Here is a 24,675-nt window from a genome sequence, read left to right on the forward strand (position 1 = left end):
CTATTGTTCGACCACGCACAACATGGTCTGTACACTGTGCAATTTCCGGACGAACCAACTTTCATCTCTCCGGCGGGAAATCCCTCCACGCTGGACTTTTTCCTGTCAAACATCGGACTATCCAAGCCGGAGGCGCACAACGATCTCAGCTCCGACCACCAACCGGTGGTGACTGAAGTCGGTGTCAATGTGGTTCCTGCTAGAAGCTGCCTGCGTAAAGACTACCACCATGTCAACTGGGTGCAGTACGGACGAATGGTGGACAGCAACATCGATGAAAATCCACTACTCAACACCGTAGATGACATCGACCGGACGTTGGAAGGGCTCCAACAGGCCATATCCATGGCTGACGAGGCATACGTTCGACAAGTTCCTGTGAGGGGTAAGTTTGTTGCTATTGATTCCCACACCCAATTACTGATTCGGTTGAGAAATGTTCGTAGACGCCAGTTTCAGAGGACTGGAGATCTGGGCAAAAAACGTGAAATGGCCGATCTGAATAGGCAGATTGCTTCCAGAATGGACTCACTCCGAAATGAAAGTTTCGGGCGTGTTGTCCAGAATCTGGACGACCGCTCCAGACCATTCTGGAAGGTAGCCAAGGTCCTGAAAAATCATCCCAAACCCGTTCCACCTCTCAAAGTCGAAAATGATGACGATCGGCTTTTAATTACCCCACAGGAGAAAGCAAATGCGATCGGCAAGCATGTCGCTTCATCGCATTTGCTTGGCTCGACTATCCAAAGTCCGCTCGATGATCAGGTTGCGCAATGCGTTCAAAACCTAGATGCCTCCCCTTGTGTCGTGCCTCCGGCGGATATGATTACAGTACAACAAATTTGCTCAGCGCTGAAATGCACCAAGAACATGAAGGCTCCCGGGTTTGACGGTATATTCAACTTGATCTTGAAGAGACTCAGCATGAAAGTGCAGTCTCTTCTAACCGCTATCTTCAACAGATGTTTGGAACTGCACTACTTTCCAAGCATCTGGAAAGTAGCAAAAATCATACCGATCCGCAAACCCGGTAAGGATCCAACATTGTCTTCAAGCTACAGACCAATCAGCCTCCTTTCAGCGCTGAGCAAATTGTTCGAGAAACTCATTCTCAATCGTTTGCTCAAGTTTGTCGAGGAAAATAACATTCTCCTTCCGGAACAATTTGGGTTCAGAAAGGGGCACTCCACCAATCACCAGCTAGTACGGGTGATGAATAACATCCGAAGTAACAAAGCTGTATCCAAGTCCACAGCCATGGCCTTGTTAGACGTTGAAAAGGCGTTTGACAATGTTTGGCATGATGGACTTGTGTACAAGCTTTGTAACTTCAACTTTCCTTTACATCTTATTAAAATCACCCGTAACTACCTCCAGCAAAGGTCGTTTAAGGTATCGTTGAATGGTTGTCTTTCCGACACGTTTTCCATCCCAGCAGGAGTCCCGCAAGGTAGTCTGCTGGGCCCCTTGCTTTACAGCATTTACACTTCCGACATTCCTCCCCTCGGCGACGGTTGCGTGTTTTTCCTGTTCGCAGATGATACCGCAATAGCCGTCAAAGGAAGGATGCCTCGCGAAATAACGAACAAACTTCAACGATGCCTTAACGCCTTTGCTGATTATGCCACCACGTGGAAAATCAAAATCAATGCCACCAAAACACAAGCGATCATGTTCCTCCATCGGCAGTCGCCCAAACTGAAACCGGCTCCATCTTGTACTGTAATCATGGATGGCACAAGGGTTGAGTGGTCCGCCGAAGTAACCTATCTCGGGATGTTGTTCGATGAAAAGCTTCTCTTCCGTTCGCATGTGGAGAAAACCGTAATCAAGTGTTCTGCCTTGGTTAGGTGTCTGTATCCGCTGATTTGCCGCAGATCCCGCCTCTCAAGGGTGAACAAACTGGCCGTCTACAAACAAATCATAGCACCTGCGATCCTCTACGCAGCTCCGGTGTGGGAATCATGTGCACAGACTCACAGGAACAAAATTCAGGTCGCACAGAATAGAGTGCTGAGGATGGTTCTTGATCGTCCTTTCGACACTAGAATAACAAATTTACACGAAGAGGCAGAAATTGCCAAAATAGATTCAAGAATTAACGAAATTAAGACTAAATTTGCAGAAAAATGTAATTTATCAGAACATGCTTTGATAAGCAATTTGTATATAGTAGGTTAGGTGTATATAGTAGTTGTAGGTTAGTTGTAGTTGTAAATAGTAGTTATAAGTAGTCTCCTTTTTTCCAATCCAAATCAAACCAATCCCACTTAGGTGGTCATACTTTAAAATAGGCCTGATAGGACTAGTAACTGTAAATAATAATTAAAATCTCAAATGAACTAAAGTTGAAAAGACGCATCTGTGTCACTTGAAAAATTCATCAATGTAAACCACACAAACACAAGAAATAAAGATCATTTTTTTAAGTCAAAAGTTTAAAGTGTTTTACCGTCAGTTGTGTGTAATTCACCAACTGAATGTCATCAAACATGTCTTCAAAGCAATTTTTTGTTCAAATTTGGTAAAACTTGGTTTTACTAATGATTGTGGTATGTTTAAAATTTATTTCCCGGAAAAAGGGATCGTCAAAGTCTGTCTCGCTTTCGGTTATTTTTTGTTGGGGGGGGGGGGGGGGGGTTAGGAGAGGTATTTGAGGGGGGGGTTTAGGAGAGGTATTTTAGGGGGGGGGTAGGAAGGATTTGATGGTGGAGAGAAGGGTAGGAGAGGTTTGATGGTGGGGGGGGGGGAGGGTAGGAGAGGTTGTTAAAGGGGCGAGAGGTTGTTGAGGGGGGGGCGAGAGATTGTTGTGAAGGGCGGAGGGTTTACATTTTTGCTTTTCCTCATTGTGGTCACGCCGTGATCCACCTTAAGCCGCTGATTTGGTCCTACTTGCTGTAGGACCAAGCGCCACGCCGTCCGAAGCGTTAATGAGCAGTGGCATGAGAGCAGCGCTGATTTATATCATTTCAAGTTCAAGCAGAATGATGTGCAACCAAGTGGTATTCGTTTATGATGACTGGGTTTGGGAAAAAGGCTTATTTCATGAAATCAGTGATAAAATTATCGTTTGTACATTTTCAGAAGTTTAATTACAGAAAAATTGGAAAAATATTTATTTCAACAGGTTCGTAATGTAATATCCTATCGATTGGCGTATTTGGATTTTAATTTCATCTATAAATGACAAAGTTACAAGCGTTCAAAACCTAACACTCCTTCACCACACATATTTTTTGACTTGCACCCCAGTATAGTCGACAAAGACGTAGTTCTACGTCAAAAATCTCCTCCAGTTGCACCGATTCTCAATCTGAAGTACCCGTTGCTTTTATTTAAGTAGCTATAGTTGAGATAGTATTTGAGCAAACACACTTCGCCTGAACAAGTTTTATTATGACATTCACTCCTATTCCCTATTTGGACCGAAACGGATTTGTCATAATTTGTTTAACTGAATATCTTTTCCGATCAGAATAAGGGTGGATAGATAATAGATAGATAGAAATATATAAGGGTTTAATTTGAATCCAATGATAAAATTCAGTACTAGACATACATGTAAAAGGACAGTGCGCCAAATGTAAACCATGTATTTTATTTATAATATGTAATTCGTTTATTTATTAAGGCTCATTTGCATTAGCTTCACAAAGCCGAAGTCCAATTTTTGACAAAGTTTTCTTAAAACTAATGTTAGCGGAACGAAGGTCGATTACTTGCGGCATGCTTGAGGTTAGGGGTAACATTTGGATAAACAGGTGGAAGTTCTCGGAGTTTCACTGAAGTCCCCATACCAGACTGCATAGTTAACATCGTGTAGTTCCTAATTTACTCTGCCATCGTCCTCATGTCCTCTTCTAATTTTGAGGTAGCTTCAAAAGCACTATGATTAGGCTACCTGAATATGCCAGTACGTTCAGCACCTCTTGCTTCTTTACAGAAACCTTACCAAAGTCCCGTTTAACGATGACTGCTACTAGAATATTGAATACTTAATGAGTAACAGCAATAGTCAATTAAATTATATTCAAATCATCAAAATATAAAGTAAATAAATAGTTACTTTGCTTACCGTAAAGCTCTTCGGCAGACATTTTGCACAATTCACTTTCTAACGCGTAATGTTTGATATCGACATGAAAAACAATTACACTAGAAACCAATGTTACAGCCAAGACTTACTAAGATCAAAATAACGTCAAGATAAAACATATTTTAAAATATTTAAAAATATTTAAGAGGAATAAAATAATACTTAATTAGTATTGGACCTATAGTTTGGAGTGGGATGCCACTAGCAGCTGATCATACATTTCAAATAAGTCCTCTGTTCAAAAATTCAAATGACGTCGCTCTGATTTTCTCCCAATACAGCAGATGGTTGATCAGGAAGTTTTCCAGCTGATCGAAGATTTTAATGAAGCGCTCTGGATATGTTTCATGGCTTACGGTTGATCATGTATTATTGTGACGGTCTTCATCTAATCGAAGATTCCAGTAAAGTCCTGTGAATTTTCAAGTCGATTAAGCAAAATTCTAAAAACGGACTATAACTACCATGGATCCCCGGTAATGAGACCGTTTTTAATATGAATTTTTGGACCCCGCTAATCTGCACGCATTTCAAACTAAAAATTGCTCTATCGTCATTTAGCACATGGAATGGATAAAAGCAAAATTGAACGATGCAAAACGAAATACAGAATCAAATCAATGATTTCTAGAAGTTTAAATTAAGAAGGAACCCCGTTCATATGCAGGGAGTATCGTTCAGATTAACGGGGGTCTGCGGTACATTATTCATTGTCAACATTTTCATTTCTATAGCCAAAATATTTGCTTATCAGCTCAAAATTCAATAAGCCTTTGGAACTCTTCCTCATTTTCAAACTTCGTCATAAAACATAATATGTCTTCAAAATGTCGGCGGAAGCAAAAATTTCTTCACAGAATTTAAAACATCCTCAAATCTGGCGTCCCTGGGGACAATCCACTCGGGTCCGTGTCAGAGCTGGTAATTTTGCCAGCCGCATTGAAAAATCAGCACTTACTGTTTTACACTCGGCATTCGTTTACGGAAATGCATTTCATGTGTCAAAACAGCATTTAAAATACAGCAATGTTCTTCTTCGTGCTCACTTCATATTGATGCTGTAGATGTCAATTGGTTAGCTATAGTAACGCCTCCATATATGCGATGGGTGGTAACGTCCACCCACCGCTATTTCTCAGCTGTCCTTCAACAAATTGAGTTTTTTTTTCTGTAGATAACTAGTTTATGGTTGCCACTAATCACATACAAAAAATCAACGAATTGGTTGAAGGATAGCCGAGAAACAACGCTGGGTGGACGGTTTCACCCACCGCATATATGGAGGGGCTACTCTGCCCTCTGCGGCATAACTGTCCCATTAGCATTTTTGGCGAAAATGAGTTATACATTGCAATCGATTGTTAAGTACCATAACTTCACAATGAACAGGAAAAGTTTCCTACTTTGGTTAGAAAATGTCGCGAAAAATACCAAAACTTCGTTGTCCCGTCCATAAGAATCCATAGAGAATAAAAATTTCAACAGCGTTTTTCTCAGCTTACTGTTTTCACGAATATGCTAAAAAGGGCAGTACTGTATGTGTAAAAAGCTTAGTTTTAATCATTGTGCGCAGAACATGAAGCTCTTTCAGATGAAAACCGGTATATTTTTAAAATGAAAGAACTCACTTGGTTTTTATTTGTTCCGATTTAGTTAAGTAATTCCGTCTGGCCATATTTTTGTTTACGTTTTCGTCTGGTGATATTTTTGTTTACTACTCATTTCCCGCATAAATGCGAACCATTACTTGACCTTACCAAAAATGGTTAAAAATGTTTATAATCCCTTCGGGTTCATGATGAAAAAAGTTAGAGGCAAATGAATGTATATTCTTTCCTTTATTTAACGTCGGTCTCTGTTCCGCAATCTAGTGCCAATCACCGACGGACGTCGATTGCCATCCATTGACGACAAACGAATGTGCAGGAAGGCAGCTTCCACACCTGCGTAGTATATCGCACCCATTCAACACACATGGGCCGGGACCAACGGCTTTACTTCCCTTCTGAAGGAAGACGTGACCAGAGATTTTTATGCCTCAGAAAAATCCCACCGACCTCGGCTGGGATTGAACCCAGACCCATCGGGGTGTTAGAAAGCAGTCACGCTTACCACTACACCACCGGCGCCGGCTCATGAATGTATATGAATGTATGAAATAAATGCAAATGATTTTCCATGCCTGTTTGTAAACAATGCATTTGCTCGTCGATTTGGCTTAACTGGTAGCTCACCCACACATGCTAACATTACCATCACTACCTGATAGTGGTGTTAGTATGCGTGGGTGAGCTACCAGTTACGCCAAACCGACAATCAAATGCATTGTTTACAGAAGCAGTTACGTTCATTAAAAAAAGTAATCGAGAAATCCCTTTTTTTTAAGTCTTTCACCAAATTTACTATTTTGAAGATTGCACCGGAAACGCCTTGATCAACGTTACAGGGCCTGTGTATTTATTTTCGTTGCACTGGAGCGCATATTTCAAGCTGAAAATTGCATTAGGTCCTAAGTAACAATGACAGAATCTCTTCGTCTACTTTGTCACAGATTGATATTTTTTATCTAGCATCTAATACGACAAACACAACAAGAAACGGTTATTAACGTAACAGAATGTCGACGAAGAGAATCGATCAATGTCACTTAGGACCTAATGCAATGTTCAGCTTGATTTCATGAGAACATTTCAAAAGGTCCTATCTGCATTGATCGATTCTCTTCATGGTATCCCAAACTTTACACCATTTTATATCTCCAATAAGTGCACTCGCCATCAAACACAAACTCTCTTCTTCGACATCTCATTACACACTGAAGTAAACACCAACATCGTATCTGTTAGATACCACATCCTCCCATTGCACCAAATGTAGGATAGAAATCGCAAATCAATGCTTGTCGTGCAAAAATACGTCCATCTCCTCCCGCTTATGGTACTATGAGTAGTTTATTTTCGGGTATATGATAATTTTACTAGGCCCACAACCTTGCCTTTTACTTAGTCGTTTCAATGGATTTCCTTCTGTCATACCAATTTCACCTGTGCATTTTTTATCTCATGTTTATTGTTTTCTTTGTTGTCAATGAAATGGTATTTAAATCTGCCATTTTTTTCTTTTTTTATAATCTTGGCTATGGGCTACACCCAGCTCAAGCTTTTTCTTGTCGGTTTACTCTCTTGGCTATGAGCTAAACTCAGCGCAAATATTCCTTTTTTACATTACCTTGGCTATGAGCTAAACTTTGTGCAAGTAATATTTTTCTGCACTATCATGTGTATGAGCTAAACTCAGCACAAGATCTTTTATTTTATTTTCACTTGGTCTTGGATATGAGCAAAGCTCAGCGCAAGATACCAAATACTCACTTGGTGCTCAACTCAACTCAACTTTCCTATATAACAGGCCACCCTGATTAGGCCGTTTCTCGTCTGTTGCTTCTTCTTCTTCTATATGTTTTTTTTTACTAGTTCGTTTATTTACTAGGCTCAGTCGTGTGTGACACTTTGCGGAGCCAAAATCAGTAATGTTTGAATTTACATTTTAAATAGCAGTAGTTCTAGGTTAGTGGCGGGCTCGAGGTTAATGGGTAACAATTTCGCTTGGAAGGAGCTAGGTAGGAAACTGGTCTCTGAAGCCTCCTTCAGATACTACTCTTGGGCGGTTGACCAAATCCTGGCTGGGCAGGGGCAAGTAGCACAGGAACCGGAGGATAATAAGACTGGGACACAATGGCGGGAAATTGTTTGGAAAGGAGGGGATGGTCATATCAAACTTTAACATCAGACAAACAAAGGAATTTGTAGATCGCTTGCATGTAGGGAAGATCACGTGTTCCCAATACATCTCTTACTTCATGGAAGGGTTGTCTACCTCGGGCCACTAGGGTATCCAATACTCGTGCTCTGGAGGCGTCATTACCCGGGCAGTATCGATGTCATTATAACCGGTTCTGCAGCTACATATATTGCTGTCAACGAGGTTTATTCTATAGAGATGTGTGTCTAGCGAGTAGTGGTTGGATATAAGTCTTGACATCACTCGAATGAATCCCCGACTTACATCCAGACCTTTGAACCACGCTCTCGAAGAAACATTTCGAATAATGGAATGTAACCACCGCCCAAGAGAATTACTTGTCCAATCGTTTTGCCAACTTAAAAGAGAACTCTGACGTACTAATGGGAAAAATTCATCATGTGAAATTCTTCTATCATAAATCACGCTTTGTTGTGCGCCCACCTTTGCAAGAGAGTCTACCTTCTCATTGCCTGGGATTGAGCAATGTAAGGGGACCTATACACAGGTAATCATATATGCACCCTTACCTTTGAAAGGAATTAAGATGAGTGCCTACCTTGTTTCATCGACCGAATAGCCTCAATCGAACTGAGACTATCCGAGAAGATGAAGTAATGGTCTATGGGCATATCTGAAATCATCCCCAATGCGAAGTTGATTGCTGCTAGCTCAGCAACATAAACGGAACAAGGTTCCTGAAGTTTCCGAAAGCCGGTTGAGTATTCATTGAAGACGCCGAAGCCAGTGGATCCATCAATGCGTGATCCATCAGTGTTGTTGCTTCTCACCGAATCCTTCAATTTGTTCCATTTGGGTTCAATCAATATTCCGTTGCTTCCCCCAGCTTGTACTTCAACGTCTTCTTGAGGTTCTTTATGTTTAGGCAGGATCGCCAATGTGCAAAAGTTTACACCATTTTATGTCTCCAATAAGTGCACTCGCCATCAAACACAAACTCTCTTCTTCGACATATCATTACACACTGAAGTAAACACCAACATCGTATCTGTTAGATACCACAATAACCACGGATAAGCAAATAGATTTCGCACTATTTTCGCCACATAGTTTGATAAAGGTAGTTCATATCTAGCTCCCAGAATATCAAGAAAGGCAAGGAATGTTTTTGCAGCTAAAGTATTAACGCAAGAGAAAGTCAATGAAGAGAATCGATGAATGCAGATTGGACCTTTTGAAATGTTCACCTAGATAAGTATAATACAGTGGGTGAATAACAATAATATTCCAGACCAGTTAGCTATCTTGATGATGTTATTGCAAATCACTATTTTTGAAGACTGTCACGATGTTCACATAAAACTAGATGAAACACAGTTCGAAAAAGTAGAGTAAATTTCTGTTCAATATGATGCACATAAATGGAGCGTCACATATCATATACGTTTACATTATATATCATGTAAAGTTCTGACACATTTCATGCAATGTAGCACATGTTGTATATAAAAGTCCATCTTTGTAAACAACATTGTTTGCAAGTTGCTCGGTTGCGTGAAATGCAATACAAGTCTACGTGAATGAATGTTTACATCACATTTAAAATTCAGAATTTTTATCTGTGTAGGTTTAAAATGTTTTGAATATTAGTGATTAAAAAACTTAACAGTGCTTTTTGCAACTGATGTATACATAAACAATTAATCTTTAAAGATTTTACTTGTGTTTTATTTGTATTCCGTAAGTAGTATCAACAATCAATACGAAACTAACGATTTTAAATTGGCTCACCACTTTAGTAGCCTATTGGTCCCAAGCAAACGATTAACGTACCCTATTCTAGTTGAAATTCTATTACTACACTATGTTTGTTTTGATTCGCTATGAAAGTTTGACAGATAACATCAGGGGTGTGTGGATTCATGCAGAACATGCAGGGGTGAGTGAAATAGCTTGGGACTGCTTGGGACCGTTGTTCTGGTACTGAGTGAGCCAAAAATAATAATGATTTTCTTCGGGACCCAGTGGTCTTAGAGTTACCTCTATGGTAGTATCCTACAGCTCTTTTCACACGCAAAATTAATTATAATTATTTAAATCTCAAAAATTAAATTTCAACCTCCATCCCAACAAACAACCGTCTATTGAAGAAACGACTTCTTGGGCATTTTATTCAACTGCATGCTTAATAGTACTTGTACTATTTTTAATAATAACTTCTGTTCAGGCTTTGTTCACACAAATCTGGAGAATTTATTCAACCACAACATTGAACTACTGGTGTTGTACACCGTTTGAAAAATTCATGTAAATTTATACGAGATATAGCGCACATAAAATCAACGCTAGATTTGGCATAAATTTTCGCGATATTTCATGTAAATTTAAGCGCAATATCGCATAAATTAGCAATATTGTTTGCAAGCTTGTAAACGATTTCGCTGTTTATGTCAAGTATAGCTCAAAATTAAACAATGGGAAATTTTACGCGATAGTTAAAATTCAGAATTTTTTTCTGTGTATAAGGTATGTCGAAAAGTTTTAATTTGACTTATATGAGTTGTAACAGAGTTTATACGAGAAAATTTTTGATTATTCAGCGTTTATTAGACATCACTGCTTCTTTAAAATAGTGATGCTCTGTATACACTGATAAAAATTCTGAATTTTAAATGTGATGTAAACATTCATTCACGTAGACTTGTATTTCATTTCACGCAGCCGAGCAACTTGCAAACAATGTTGTTTACAAAGATGGGCTTTTGTATACAATATTTGCTACATTGCATGAAATATGTCAGAACCTTACAAGATGTATAATGTAAACGTATATGATATGTGACGCTCCATTTATGTGCATCATATTGAACAGAAATTTACACTACTTTTTCGAGCTGTGTACGCTTGATTCTCATGTGAAGTAACGTTTAATTAGACATTATTATACATTTATTATTAAACGATTATTCAACTGTGGGAAAATCAACCCAAAATAAGAGACCTGGGGGGGGGGGGGACAGGGAAGGGTGTGTTTCTTAAGTGTATTAAAAAAAAAATTTATTAAATACTTATACATGTGTCGTTGTATGGGATTCGAACCATGTACCTTCCGATCACCAGCCGCTTGCCGTGTCATTTGAGCTATCCTAGAATTCATCATATGGGCAACTCAATAATCTATAAAAGCTTGCATGAAAGTAAATACCTATCAGCACTCCCGATCACAACTCTATCTCCTTCAAGGCCCTGTGGGAATGATTAATTCATTCATCGTTGTTTTAAATGAGATCAATGTTTCCTCTTCACATCGCCAAGTCGAAAGAAAGGATGCTCGGTTATATTTTAAACTAGATCGATGCATTCATTATCGTGAGTCATGTGATCGACGATTACTATTTAAATTAATTATGTTCTACACAAATTAAAAAGGGTTGAGCTTGGGATTGAACTCACGACCTTCTAATTGGAAAGCGGAAACGGTAACCACTACTCTACTGATTTCGTCTTGTTGTAATACTGAATCAGTGTTGTCGAATAATGAATCTAATACGTCGTTTATAAAGCATTTACAAATCATGTGATTGCAACATGGACGCATAGTGGTATAAGAGCTATTATACTGACTGTATTCACCTTTATTTAGCAATATTGTAAAGTAATGCAATGCAATCTAATAAAGGAGCTGGAGAACATTTAATAGACGTCGAATAAAACATATTATTAAATCAATTGAAAACAGTCGAATTAAAGTGTCAACGTATGTGCAAATTACACTTATTCAGTTTGTTATTAGATCAAACTTCTGGCGTTGTATTGGGAAGACATTTAACACTTTTACAGCTTGTAATAAGTAAATTAATCAGATCAGAGCAAACAGATCTCAATACTCCTCACGCTTTTCCTCGTGCAGTGCTCGTGTTTATTTACATAAGGTGATCCAAGAGACGTTTCTCAATGGAACTGACAGCTAGAGATCTAGAGTGTGTGAGTGATCTGGTGATAATGGTGCTGATTGTAAACATAAACAAAGCAGAAATTCATTAGGTACTGCAGCGTGACGTCACAAATTAACTCAGTGTTAATCGGCTGAACTTTTTTGACAGTTCAGTGGTACTGTTTACAAGCACTAAGTCGTTTTTTCAATTTTTTTTTTCAAAAATTTCAAATAATTTCCGAATTTTAACTTGAAAATTTTCGAGGAAATGCGTGGTGAAAGGATGTTGCTCGTGGACATTGCAGTAGTGTGGTTTACATCTCACTGCAGTTTGAAAAATTATCGGGAAAACCTACCCGAGAAACAATTGGCCAAGTCCACGTAAACAGTACCACTGAACTGTCATCCGATTAAGGTTAACCCCGGCGGAGCAAAATCTTATATGAGAATAAACTGCCAGTTCTACTGTGATCTGTCAAAAGTTCTTGGTAAACAAAAAAGTCAGCTCATCGCAACTCTCGCGTCACTTTTCAAATAGACCAATGTAACAAATGTAAACAAATCGAGTTAAGCGATACAAACTATTGCTCTTCTATCATTGTATGTGATACGAAAACATCAATCCAAATTTACTTTCATTTATTCAAAATAATCATTGATCAAAAATTGTCCAATGTACAGTTAGAAATGATGGGTATATGATTTGTCCGATACTGAACCACCCAGAGCACTACATCCCTGGCTGTTAACCACCGTCGCTGCTACAGCTGATCTGCAGGCAACAAAGGGAATGGACTACGAGTCGAGATGGGTCTATTGTCCGGTCTCCGCAGCGCAGACGTAAGGGATAGCAGCCAACATCATCATCCAGCTACCTACGGTCGGTCGGCATCGAGAGCGGCAGATGAGACGAGCGAAAACTGTTCGAAGCGAGGATGGACCGAATGGACGGAGATTTGTACAGCGCGAGAGGGAGATTTGGTCTACGCGATCATGGGTCAAGCGATGACCAGATAGCGAGTTTGAATTCAGTTGGTTTCGGTAGCCGTTGAAGACGGTCGATGCTCCCATCGGGGACGAACATTTTAAATTGTTAGAGTTAAGTTGTTGTTCTGTGTAGTAAATGTAGTAAAGGGAATAAATGTAGTTTATACTTGTGTCGCGAGTTTGCCAAACCAAGTGATTGCCCAGTGTACTAATTTGGGAGAAACATCAACCGGATGGTTCCGAAGAGACCAGAGGAAATCCAATCGCCATTACGTCCAGTATCCCCGCACCTCACTTCCCCAAGGAAAACTACCAGCAGCCAACCAGAACACAGGCGGTAATTAACCAACCGGTCTCGCCCCCCAAGCAGTGTTGGAGTCGGCGGATGATATCCACTGCCAATCGAAGGAGGTAAGAGCCGATAACCAACATTTGGTCCTTCGAGCCGGATACCTAACCCGGGGACCAGTTGGACGGAATAATTGTGCGCCACGCCGAAACCAACAGCGCCGAACTGTGAGCGCCATCGCACCCGCGGAAAATCGCCATCGCGAGGCAAGTGCACAATCGACACATCGCCATCGCGGATCCCAGGCTCCTTTGGTGGATCGCCATTGCCAGTCGGTGATAATAGGACAATTGTCAGCTTTGTTCGGAGACACATTGCGCCATCACCGATCAGGAAACTGGATGGAAAATCGAACCCATTTTGGATTATTGGATTTGGAGTGCGAATACATGCTGGTGGATGCTGTGAATCTTTGGAGGACTTTCGTTGCATACAGTCAACATCGGCCGATTTTGGATCAACCCCTGGCCATCCCTTGCTGAGCTGGAGTACCGAATCAGCAGGAATATCTGCTTGCCCAGGTAAATATTCACAAGTTCGGTGTATGTCTAGCCGAAGCATTGACTGCATGATTCTAACGCAAACCTTTCGACGCATGCTCTTGGATTCGTTACATGAACGGAGCTCTATTCGGTGGTACCGAGAGCTGAGGACGGCTATCCAGCCGGCTATCAACGGACAGTTCGACTACGAAACGGTTGTGCATTCCGCATAAGCCGTTGGACCTGAAGATTGCTGTGAACGGTGGCAGAAGAGGGAGCGGCCATTTACTCCCTCCCCGGTGAGTGAACCTTTTTGTATATGTTACTGCCGAGCTAGGCTATACAAAAATACACCATTTTAATTGGAATTCCCGTAAAAACCTCTTCAATTAACGCCACGCAAGCCCTGCAATTTGAACTGCTCGTTAGAGCAAGTCTGCTGATAATCCCAATTTGCATCCTCGACTGGTTTTTCGTTTCGGTTGGTGAAGCCGTTAGTCCTCCAGGTTAGTTCTACGGTATATGTCCTACCGAAGCTAGCCATACGATTGCTACATATCGATTTTCCTCTTCGTACTACAACCTATACACACCTACGTTCTGGAGTCGCATTATCCACCGATCCGCCGAATCCACCGAATTTGGGCAATTTGTATTGGTACTGCTGTTGGTACCTCCAGGTAGGTTGCCACAGTATATGCCCAGCCGAGGCCAGGCTTTCGTTGGATATTACACCCCCGCTTTCTCCTCTTCTTTGAACTTCAACCTGAACTGAGCGATCCCTACCGAGGCAAGATTGATGTGACGTCACCGGACCTTTTGCTACTTTTGGTTCAACTTGGATTTGCAGTAGAACAGTTACCTGTTCTGTCAGGTCAGTAAAAGCGAGCAGTATATGTCCGCCGAAGCGGAGACTATACGCGGTATACTACACCACTACTTCTTTTACCGATTGCTCGACATCACATCATCATGCCGCCCATCACCCGGAAAGGATCAGCAACCCTGAAGCAGCTGAAGATTCAATTGGACGATTTGAAATCTTCGTTCGATGACATTTCGTCTTTCATTCAGAAGTTCTCTGATGAAACAACCGCCACTCAGGTAGAAGTTCGGTTATCAAAAATTGAAGAATTGTGGGAGAGATTTAGCGAGAACTTGGTTGAGCTAAAATCTCAGGATGATTTTGAGGATGAAGAGGGTTATTATGCAAAGCTTCGCAAACAGTTGAGCGATCGGTACTATGAATCCAAAACTTTCCTATTGGACAAGAGTAAGCTGCTTCGGGAACCGTCTGAACTGGAAAAGTCTACCCATGAGCCGAAAATGCAAGGTGTGGTTGATCATGTCCGATTACCACAAATCAATCTCCAGACGTTCAGCGGGGACATCGACGATTGGTTGAGTTTTCGGGATCTATTCACCTCGTTGATTCATTGGAGAACCGACTTGCCCGAGGTGGAGAAGCTGCATTACCTTAAAGGGTGTCTTCAAGGGGAGCCGAAAAGCCTGATCGACTCGTTGAAGATCACCAAGGCGAATTACCAGATCGCTTGGGACACGCTATTGAAGCGATATAACAACAACAAGTTGCTGAAGAAGAAGCAAGTCCAATCATTATTGAAGCTTCCGACCCTAAGTAAGGAATCCGTATCCGAACTGCGCAACTTTGTTGAAAGCTTCGAACGTAACATTCAAACCCTCGATCAGATCATCGAACCAGCGGACTACAAGAACCTGTTGCTGGTAAATCTCATCACCATGCGGTTGGATCCATACACCCGTCGTGCCTGGGAAGAATGTTCGGCCTCCAAGGAACAAGATTCGCTGGAGGAGCTCACGGAATTCCTTCGTAAGCGGATCCAAGTACTGGAATCACTCCCTCCAAGGCAAGCAGACTCCAAGGGCGTCCACAACCAACAAACGGCTCCAAAACCCAAATTTCCAGCGCTGAAGGCCAGTTACAATTCCGTTCAATCGAGCGGGGGAAGATGTGTGGCTTGTGAGGACAACCACCTTCTATATCAATGCTCCGCATTCCAACGACTATCCGTGGCGGACAGGGACTCACTATTGAAATCCAACGGACTCTGCCGAAATAGCTTCCGATCCGGTCATCAGGCAAAGGATTGCCAATCCAAGTTCTCCTGTCGGAAGTGTAATCGTCGGCACCATACCCTAGTGTGCTTCCAACCGGAGAAGGGCGCTACCATGGCCGCAGCAGCTGCTGGGAGGAATAATCTCTCAAACTCTCAAGGTTCCAAGAGCTCCAATTCGAATCAACCGGCTAGCGGGGCGACCACGAACACCACGACATGCAATGTGGCTCAGAAGATTTCATCGCCAGTCCTACTAGCGACTGCGGTGGTCATCGTCGAGGACGACTTTGGTACAAGGTTCAACGCTAGAGCTCTTCTGGACTCTGGCGCTGAAAGTAACTTCGTTTCGGAGCGACTGAGCCAACGAATGAAATTATCCAGAGAAAGGGTCGACATTTCAGTTCTTGGTATAGGGCAGACAACCAGCAAAGCCAAGTACCAGGTTCAAATGATGGTTTGCTCGCGAGTTTCGGAATATTCGCGGGATATGAGCTTCCTAGTATTACCCAAGGTTACCGTGAATTTGCCCACAACCCCAATCAACATGGAAGGATGGAAGTTACCGGATGGAATCCAATTGGCGGATCCAGCTTTCTTCCAATCCAAGGGAGTCGACATCATCCTAGGCATCGAGAATTTCTTCGAGTTCTTCGAAACTGGGCGAAGACTTTCTATCGAGAACCATCTCCCAAACCTCGCGGAATCGGTATTCGGATGGGTAGCCAATGGTGGCTGCTCAACACCAAGCAGATCCACTCAAATCAGCTGCCATTTCTCAGCCACTATGGAACTGGAGAAGCTGATGGAACGGTTCTGGTTATGCGAAGAAGTAGAATTCTCCAATTCCTTTTCTCCAGAAGAAAAACTCTGTGAGGAGCTGTTCCAACGTGGGGTCCAAAGAGGTTCGGACGGTCGGTACACTGTTCCCTTACCAAAAAATGAAGAGGTTCTTCCAACTCTTGGCGAGTCACGGGACATCGCATTCCGACGTCTTCTTGGAACAGAACGACGGTTGGCAAGGGATTCCAATTTACGGGAACAGTACGTCGCGTTCATGGATGAATACCTGAAATTGGGGCACATGCGAAGGGTCGAAGACGTCGCAACGGAGTCAACCAAACGGTGTTATCTACCTCATCATCCGGTGGTCAAGGAGGCGAGTACCACCACCAAGGTCAGGGTTGTCTTCGACGCCTCATGCAAGACATCATCCGGAGTGTCCTTGAACGATGTGCTTCTGGTGGGACCAGTTGTGCAGGAGGATATGAGAGCAATCATTCTACGGAGCCGGACAAAGCAGATTCTCCTCGTATCGGATGTTGAGAAAATGTTTCGGCAGATCCTTACTTCGTCAGTGGATCGACCACTACAGTCGATACTCTTCCGGTTTTCACCCGACGAGGACGTTACGGTATACGAGCTAGAAACCGTCACGTATGGAACCAAACCCGCTCCCTTTCTAGCAACTCGTACTCTTCAGCAGCTGGCAGCTGACGAAGAAACCCGTTTCCCGCTCGCAGCAAAGGCAATTCGTGAGGACGTCTACATGGACGACGTAATCACTGGCACGGATGAGCTAGAAACAGCTATCTCCCTCAGATCCCAACTAACGGAGATTATGGAAAGCGGTGGTTTCAAGCTCAGGAAATGGTCCTGCAATATTCCCGCAGTTTTGGAAGGCGTACCCACGGAGAATCTGGCTATTCCCAATAGTACCGGAATCAACCTAGATCCGAACCAATCGGTCAAAACGTTGGGCCTGACATGGATGCCCAACACCGATACCCTACGATTCCAGTTCGAAGTCCCGCAGTTAGATCCTCATATCCCACTAACGAAGCGCCGTATCCTATCACTCATCGCTACGTTATTTGATCCTCTTGGCCTGATCGGAGCTACGACAGCATCTGCCAAAATCTTGATGCAGCACCTGTGGACGCTAGAGGACAGAAACGGTAACCGGTTGGATTGGGATCAACCAGTACCTCCAACGGTGGGTGAGAACTGGCGGAAATTCCACGAAAAACTTCCACTTCTGAACCAAATTCGTGTCGATCGTTGTGTTATCATACCCTATGCCACGACCGTGGAGATGCACTGCTTCTCGGATGCTTCTGAAAGGGCGTATGGTGGTTGCATCTACCTACGAAGTCAGGATTCCAGCGGAGCAATCAAGGTTCGACTCTTATCATCCCGATCCAAGGTGGCTCCACTCCGTTGTCAGTCTATCCCTCGATTAGAGCTCTGTGGTGTGCTCTTATTGTCCCAGCTATACGAGAAGGTCAAAAACTCTATTCGGTTGGCGGCTCAGACGTACTTCTGGACGGATTCCACATGTGTGCTGCGTTGGATCGAATCTACACCAGCAACTTGGACCACGTTCGTTGCCAACAGGGTGGCAAAAATTCAAACGCTAACGGAAGGATGGCAATGGAGACACGTACCCGGTACAGACAACCCAGCGGACCTAATATCACGTGGAGTGTCACCTGAAGACATCGTCCACAACGAACTCTGGTGGGAAGGTCCGTATTGGTTGAAGCAAGCTCCAGAATCATGGCCTGGTGCTGTTGAAGAAAACCTAGAAGCAGGAGAGGAAGAAAGGCGCCGCGCCGTAGTTGCGTGTACCGGATCATCCGTAGCGGAATTCAATGAAATGTACCTCAGCAAATTTGGATCGTACGCTGACCTGATTCGACGAACAGCTTATTGGCTACGGCTGATGAATCTTCTACAAATCCCAGCAGCAAATCGTTCTCCAAACGGATTCCTAACCACAGCGGAGCTGAAGGCTGCTGAAAATGCTATTCTGCGGAACGTCCAACGAGAAGTCTTCGCAGAAGAATGGAGGGTTTTATCGAAAGGAGAGTACGTATCGAGGAAGTCACCGTTGAGGTGGTTTCATCCGTTCATCTGCAAGGATGGAATCATCAGAGTAGGAGGTCGTCTGAAGAATTCCGATGAACTGGAAGGTACCAAACATCCCGCAGTATTACCAGCACGTCATCAGTTAACCCGTATGATAATGAAACATTTTCATGAGCGACTGTTACATGCCGGACCCCAACTACTATTGGGAGCGATTCGGCTGCAATTCTGGCCTCTTGGTGGGAGGAACGTAGCAAGAGAGGTAGTACATCGGTGCTTGAGATGCTACCGTACTAAACCGTCTACTGTCCAGCAATTCATGGGAGAGTTGCCATCACCTCGTGTAACAGTATCCCGACCGTTTACGAAAACAGGCGTGGACTACTTTGGCCCCGTCTATATACGACCAGCTCCGAGACGCGCGGCCGTGAAGGCCTACGTGGCAGTGTTTATCTGTCTCGGTACAAAGGCAGTACACTTGGAACTCGTTTCTGACCTTTCAACAGAGCGATTCATGCAAGCGTTGCGACGATTTGTGTCGCGGCGAGGAAAATGCTCAGATATCTATTCAGATAATGGCACAAATTTCGTCGGCGCTAGGAACCAATTGACCGAACTCTTCCGTTTGCTGAAGGATCGAGAACACAACGAACGAATCGCTACCGAGCTCGCCACGGACAGTATTCAATGGCACTTCAATCCCCCGAGTGCTCCACACTTCGGAGGCCTCTGGGAGGCAGCTGTCCGGTCGGCCAAGAAACACTTGCTGAATGTTATCGGAGAAGCGGTATTTTCATTGGAAGATTATACCACGCTGCTAACGCAGGTTGAGGCCTGCCTGAATTCCCGTCCGTTAACCCCAATGTCGGATGACCCAGATGACTTGGAGCCGTTGACACCGGCGCACTTCCTTGTGGGCTCGTCGCTTCAAGCTCTTCCTGATGTCGAACATCTCACCGTCCCGGTGAACCGCCTGAATCAGTTCCAAGTGATCCAGCAGAAACTGCAGCATTTCTGGGTCCGTTGGCGACGGGAATATTTGAGCCAACTGCAGGCCAGAACCAAAAGATGGAAGCCTGCAATTCCCATAGAACCAGGAAAACTAGTTATCATCAAGGATGAAAACCTCCCTCCGATCCGTTGGAAGATGGGAAGAATCATTGCTCTACACCCTGGCGATGACAACATTACCAGAGTCGTGACCGTTAAGACTGCCACCGGTGAGCTGAGGCGTCCGGTGGAAAGGATTTGTATTCTTCCTATTCCAACCGATGAAGAAGAACACGTCACCCAGAATATCGCGCTGTAAATCCCAATCCAAATCCCTTCCAATCTCCCATCCTTCCGAAGAGGTTTTCTTATTTCTTTTCAGAAATTTTTACGAATTTCTGGGTGGGTGAGGATGTCCGATACTGAACCACCCAGAGCACTACATCCCTGGCTGTTAACCACCGTCGCTGCTACAGCTGATCTGCAGGCAACAAAGGGAATGGACTACGAGTCGAGATGGGTCTATTGTCCGGTCTCCGCAGCGCAGACGTAAGGGATAGCAGCCAACATCATCATCCAGCTACCTACGGTCGGTCGGCATCGAGAGCGGCAGATGAGACGAGCGAAAACTGTTCGAAGCGAGGATGGACCGAATGGACGGAGATTTGTACAGCGCGAGAGGGAGATTTGGTCTACGCGATCATGGGTCAAGCGATGACCAGATAGCGAGTTTGAATTCAGTTGGTTTCGGTAGCCGTTGAAGACGGTCGATGCTCCCATCGGGGACGAACATTTTAAATTGTTAGAGTTAAGTTGTTGTTCTGTGTAGTAAATGTAGTAAAGGGAATAAATGTAGTTTATACTTGTGTCGCGAGTTTGCCAAACCAAGTGATTGCCCAGTGTACTAATTTGGGAGAAACATCAACCGGATGGTTCCGAAGAGACCAGAGGAAATCCAATCGCCATTACGTCCAGTATCCCCGCACCTCACTTCCCCAAGGAAAACTACCAGCAGCCAACCAGAACACAGGCGGTAATTAACCAACCGGTCTCGCCCCCCAAGCAGTGTTGGAGTCGGCGGATGATATCCACTGCCAATCGAAGGAGGTAAGAGCCGATAACCAACATGATTGTTACTTCGGTCATTCGGACTGTCTAACATGATTGGTGCTCATTTTCCAAAGGCGGGGCCAATCTAAAGTTAGGTACTATACTCTGAAATCTGTGAAAGGGAATCTAGTATCATGTAGACAAAACGTCCAATGTAACACTGATTGATTATGTCATTGAGAAAAATCGTCCAATGTAACATGTCCGATGTACAACTCGACTTGTCAAAAAGTCCTATGTGTTTTTTTCTATGTTGTAGCATGAAATTCATAGTAAAATTGTGATTTTACAATTTCTTCTGAATTTTCAACGTTATTATACACTGACCACATTAAAAATAGTATTGCAAAATGTATTGTTTTTAAACAGTTAAAATAATAATCTGTCGAACTTCAACCAACAATCAATACGAAACTAACGATTTTATATTGGCTCACCACTTTAGTAGCCTATTGGTCCCAAGCAAACGATTAACGTGCCCTATTCTAGTTGAAATTCTATTACTACACTATGTTTGTTTTGATTCGCTATGAAAGTTTGACAGATAACATCAGGGGTGTGTGGATTCATGCAGAACATGCAGGGGTGAGTGAAATAGCTTGGGACTGCTTGGGACCGTTGTTCTGGTACTGAGTGAGCCAAAAATAATAATGATTTTCTTCGGGACCCAGTAGTCTTAGAGTTACCTCTATGCTTCAACTTCGATTTTCTCAAAATGGTGGATATGTTACATTGGTCTATTTGAAAAGTGACGCGAGAACTGTCTCGTGGATAGCCTTATTGCTCGATTGGAACCGCGTTTGACGGTTCGATTGGAACTTTTGGTTTCAGTTTTCGCGCGTCTCTTATTGAACATCGTCTCTGCCTTCGACAATTGTGTTAGCTTTACGGAGCCGATACATAATTGTTTGTAGTTTAACGAGAATAACTAGATACTACGTCTTGTAGAGGTGGATCGATTACTCGTGGTTTATTCGAGGTTTTAAGGGGTATAATTGTTTAGGGAAGGATCAGAGGAGGAGTATGAAAATGGGGTATTGTTGCAAGCACTTTAACTCTCCGAACACGATGTCTTCGGTAAAATGAGTAACGGAAAACTTTCAATGTTGGTTGGAAATGTTATCTAACATAAAGCTTTAGTGTGATAATTTTTAAGCTAGAGAATGGTCTTGAAGAGGTTAGGTAGATAGGAACGAGGGGGGCGACACATCTAAATCTCAAGTTAAGATGCTCAACAAATCTCACACTAGCGAATCAATCTTCGAAAAATCTTCTTTCATTTGTTGCATCTACTTGCATCGAGCATCATCTTTTTGCAGGAAATCTTCAGAATCGTCATCAATCTTCTTTCTATCTACTCAGCGTGCGCGCAGCTAGCCACAGCATAGCACAATATTTTCTGCATCGTAGATAGAGTTGTCCCCCTCGGATAGGAACGCTAAAGTACGGCAGTATGAAACTTGAATAGAAGTTAAAAATAAGCGAAGCGCCATTAATGCGACAGTACTAGTCAAACGCACACTTCTTTACCTAGCTCGTACAATGTACGAGGAGATTTGCCACTTTTCTGCCTGTCGATTTGAAGAAATGCTTCAAATCTCTTCGAGTTTACCTAACTCGTAAAATGTGCGTTTACCTAACTCGTAAAATGTACGAGGAGATTTGCCACTTTTTTGCCTGTATATTTGATGAAATACTTTAAATCTCCGTGAATGTGCGATTGACTAGTACTGTCGCATTAATTGCCCTTCGCTCATTTTCAACTTCTATTCAATTTTCATACTGCCATTCTCTAGCTAATAAATTATCACACTAAAGCATCATGTTAGATAGCATTTCCAACCTACCTTGAAAATCATTAAACTTCACGTATGAAGAACCGTAAAACGGGGTATCTATGATAATACGGGTAACTGTGATGGTAGAATATAATGATTAAATTTACTCTCTGTGCTTTTTCCGAATTGGAAACATTGATTCCATATTGTAGCTTATGGTATTTCCGTTGATATTGTATATAGTTTTTATATAGTATGTGTTACATATTATATAATATATTAAAAACAATTTTCTTGTTTTTCGTATGTTTGAAAAAGTTCTCAAACCATCACTTATGAAATGTACTTACGATATTGCCATCAAAAATTTAATGTTGTATTCTTATTATAATGAGAGAGAGAAGGATTAGTAATTTCCATTTAATTCCACTACCTTATTTGCTTATCCTTGACAGATACACGTATTTCGTCTACAATGTGCAGACTTCTTCAGTATCTTGTACTAATACTCGACTACAAGACACTGAAGAAGTCTGCATATTGTAGACGAAATACGCGTATCTGTCAAGGATAAGCAAATAAGGTAGTGAAATTAAATGGAAATTACTAATCCTTCTCTCTCTCATTATACAGGTATTCCACTAAGACGCCCACATTCATCAGGATTGTATTCTTATTGCTTATAATGCTTTCTGATTATATACTCATTCAAAGTTTCATATTACTTGAACTAAATTGTATGAGTTTCACGCATTTTTGTACATTCATCGAGTATTATCAAAGGAACCCCAAATCAAAATACTGATATTCGGTCACAAAACTTAAAAAAATAGTGCAAATGCTTTGATTTCCGTTAAACATATTACTAAAGAATTGACTCTAGGATCCTCAATACTAGTTTAAAAAAGAAAAACAATTTGAAAAATATTCATTGCTGTAAAAAATATTTTGAAAATACTTTAAAAAACTATCAATGTTACCTCGTTTTACGGTAACATTAAAACACTTTGAATGCAAAACTTTCAATGTTTGAAAAATCATAGCTCAGCCATCTATTGACGAATTTCAAATAAATTGGTGCCATTTGAAACTACACACTTAAAAGATTTATTCGGTTTCATTAGATTTTATAACAAGCGATAAACTACTGAGCATTGATTTTTCAAAAAATTCCAATTTACCGTTACACATTTTACCGGAGGCATCAGTTCGAAGAACGTGATGTTTTAACCATTTGTAGAATAAGTGTTAAGTCGATTTTATTTTCGTTGATTGGAGATGTGTCGAGTTGTGGTTTGTTCAGGTATTATTTATATTGTGATGCTTGTCGACCTTTTATCTATGCGTAGGAATGTTTCCAGTGAGCGTAGAAGAACACTGAATTTTGAGAATGTTGCCGATTGAGCTAAAAAAACGGTTTCACAGTACATATTGGGTAAAACCATCCTGTGAAACCGTTTTCTACTGCGAGCAACAGTGCTTGCAATCTGAAAATTTCGATGCAATAGTGACAGTTAATCAATAGAAGTTTCTGTTAATTTTTACTAATGTAATTTATTGTTAACCTATGTTTTTAGCTATTTGTACAATTTCCGAAAAAAATTTTTTTTCCTAATTTAAATGTGTGAGAACTGCGAACATTGACAAAATTGCTGATTAACACTACGCTGAACAGGGTACACTATTTGGTAGCTGTGTTGATTTGGAAATAGCTGATACCATCCAACCGGCTGAAGGACGCCGTATTGATTCATCTGCCATCTCACATAACAGGGGGCAGCTACAGGAATATATCGAACATACGCTGAATACTGCAGCGGTGGATGTGGTGGTTGATATTGCGGTGGATGATTGAAATTTAGCATGCGTTCGAGACGTTTCTCCTCCTGATTCTGCCAACGAGAGGGAGTAAAGTTCCCGGAGATGGCCTCCGGCAGTTCCACCGAATTACACTGCACTTCAAACGACCGGCCGAGATCCCGCTTCCAAAGGACGTACTGCGATTTATTGCCTCTTCGCTTCAATCGACACCGGCACCTATCCACACGACGATGGCAGCCTTTGCAACAATCCGAGCACGGAGATGAACAGCGACTGAGCGCGATGCCACTTTCTTGTGAGGCTTGTTCCGAGTCACTGGAACTATCGGGGGAGGCTTTCCTACGGTCCCTTGAAGTCCTGAGGTGCCTATAATGCTTCCGTGGGTGCCATTCTGGATGA

The 24,675-nt window shown here is 42.3% G+C and overlaps 2 protein-coding genes across 2 annotated transcripts in view; both read left to right on the plus strand.

Annotated features, from left to right (window-relative positions):
* LOC135712932 (facilitated trehalose transporter Tret1-2 homolog) overlaps positions 1 to 24,675 on the plus strand; it is a 400,438-nt gene that overhangs the window by 4,882 nt on the left and 370,881 nt on the right. The window lies entirely within an intron of this gene.
* On the plus strand, positions 14,583 to 19,886 carry LOC135712713 (uncharacterized). Its single transcript, XM_065235731.1, has 2 exons — positions 14,583 to 18,681; positions 18,952 to 19,886. Exons 1-2 carry the CDS (start codon positions 14,583 to 14,585, stop codon positions 19,884 to 19,886), a joined length of 5,034 nt encoding a protein of 1,677 aa, XP_065091803.1.

Source organism: Ochlerotatus camptorhynchus, unplaced genomic scaffold (genome assembly GCF_037179485.1).
Source record: "Ochlerotatus camptorhynchus isolate MF236.1 unplaced genomic scaffold, CSIRO-AGI_Acam_v1.1 ptg000040l, whole genome shotgun sequence".
Taxonomy (NCBI): Eukaryota; Metazoa; Arthropoda; class Insecta; order Diptera; family Culicidae; genus Ochlerotatus; species Ochlerotatus camptorhynchus.

Excerpts from the sequence above, each read along its gene's own strand:
- LOC135712713 (XM_065235731.1), top strand. The coding sequence starts at position 14,583 with ATGCCGCCCATCACCCGGAAAGGATCAGCAACCCTGAAGCAGCTGAAG. Across the intron at positions 18,682-18,951 it reads GAATTCCGATGAACTGGAAG|GCGTGGACTACTTTGGCCCC; the intron begins GTACCAAACATC and ends TTACGAAAACAG.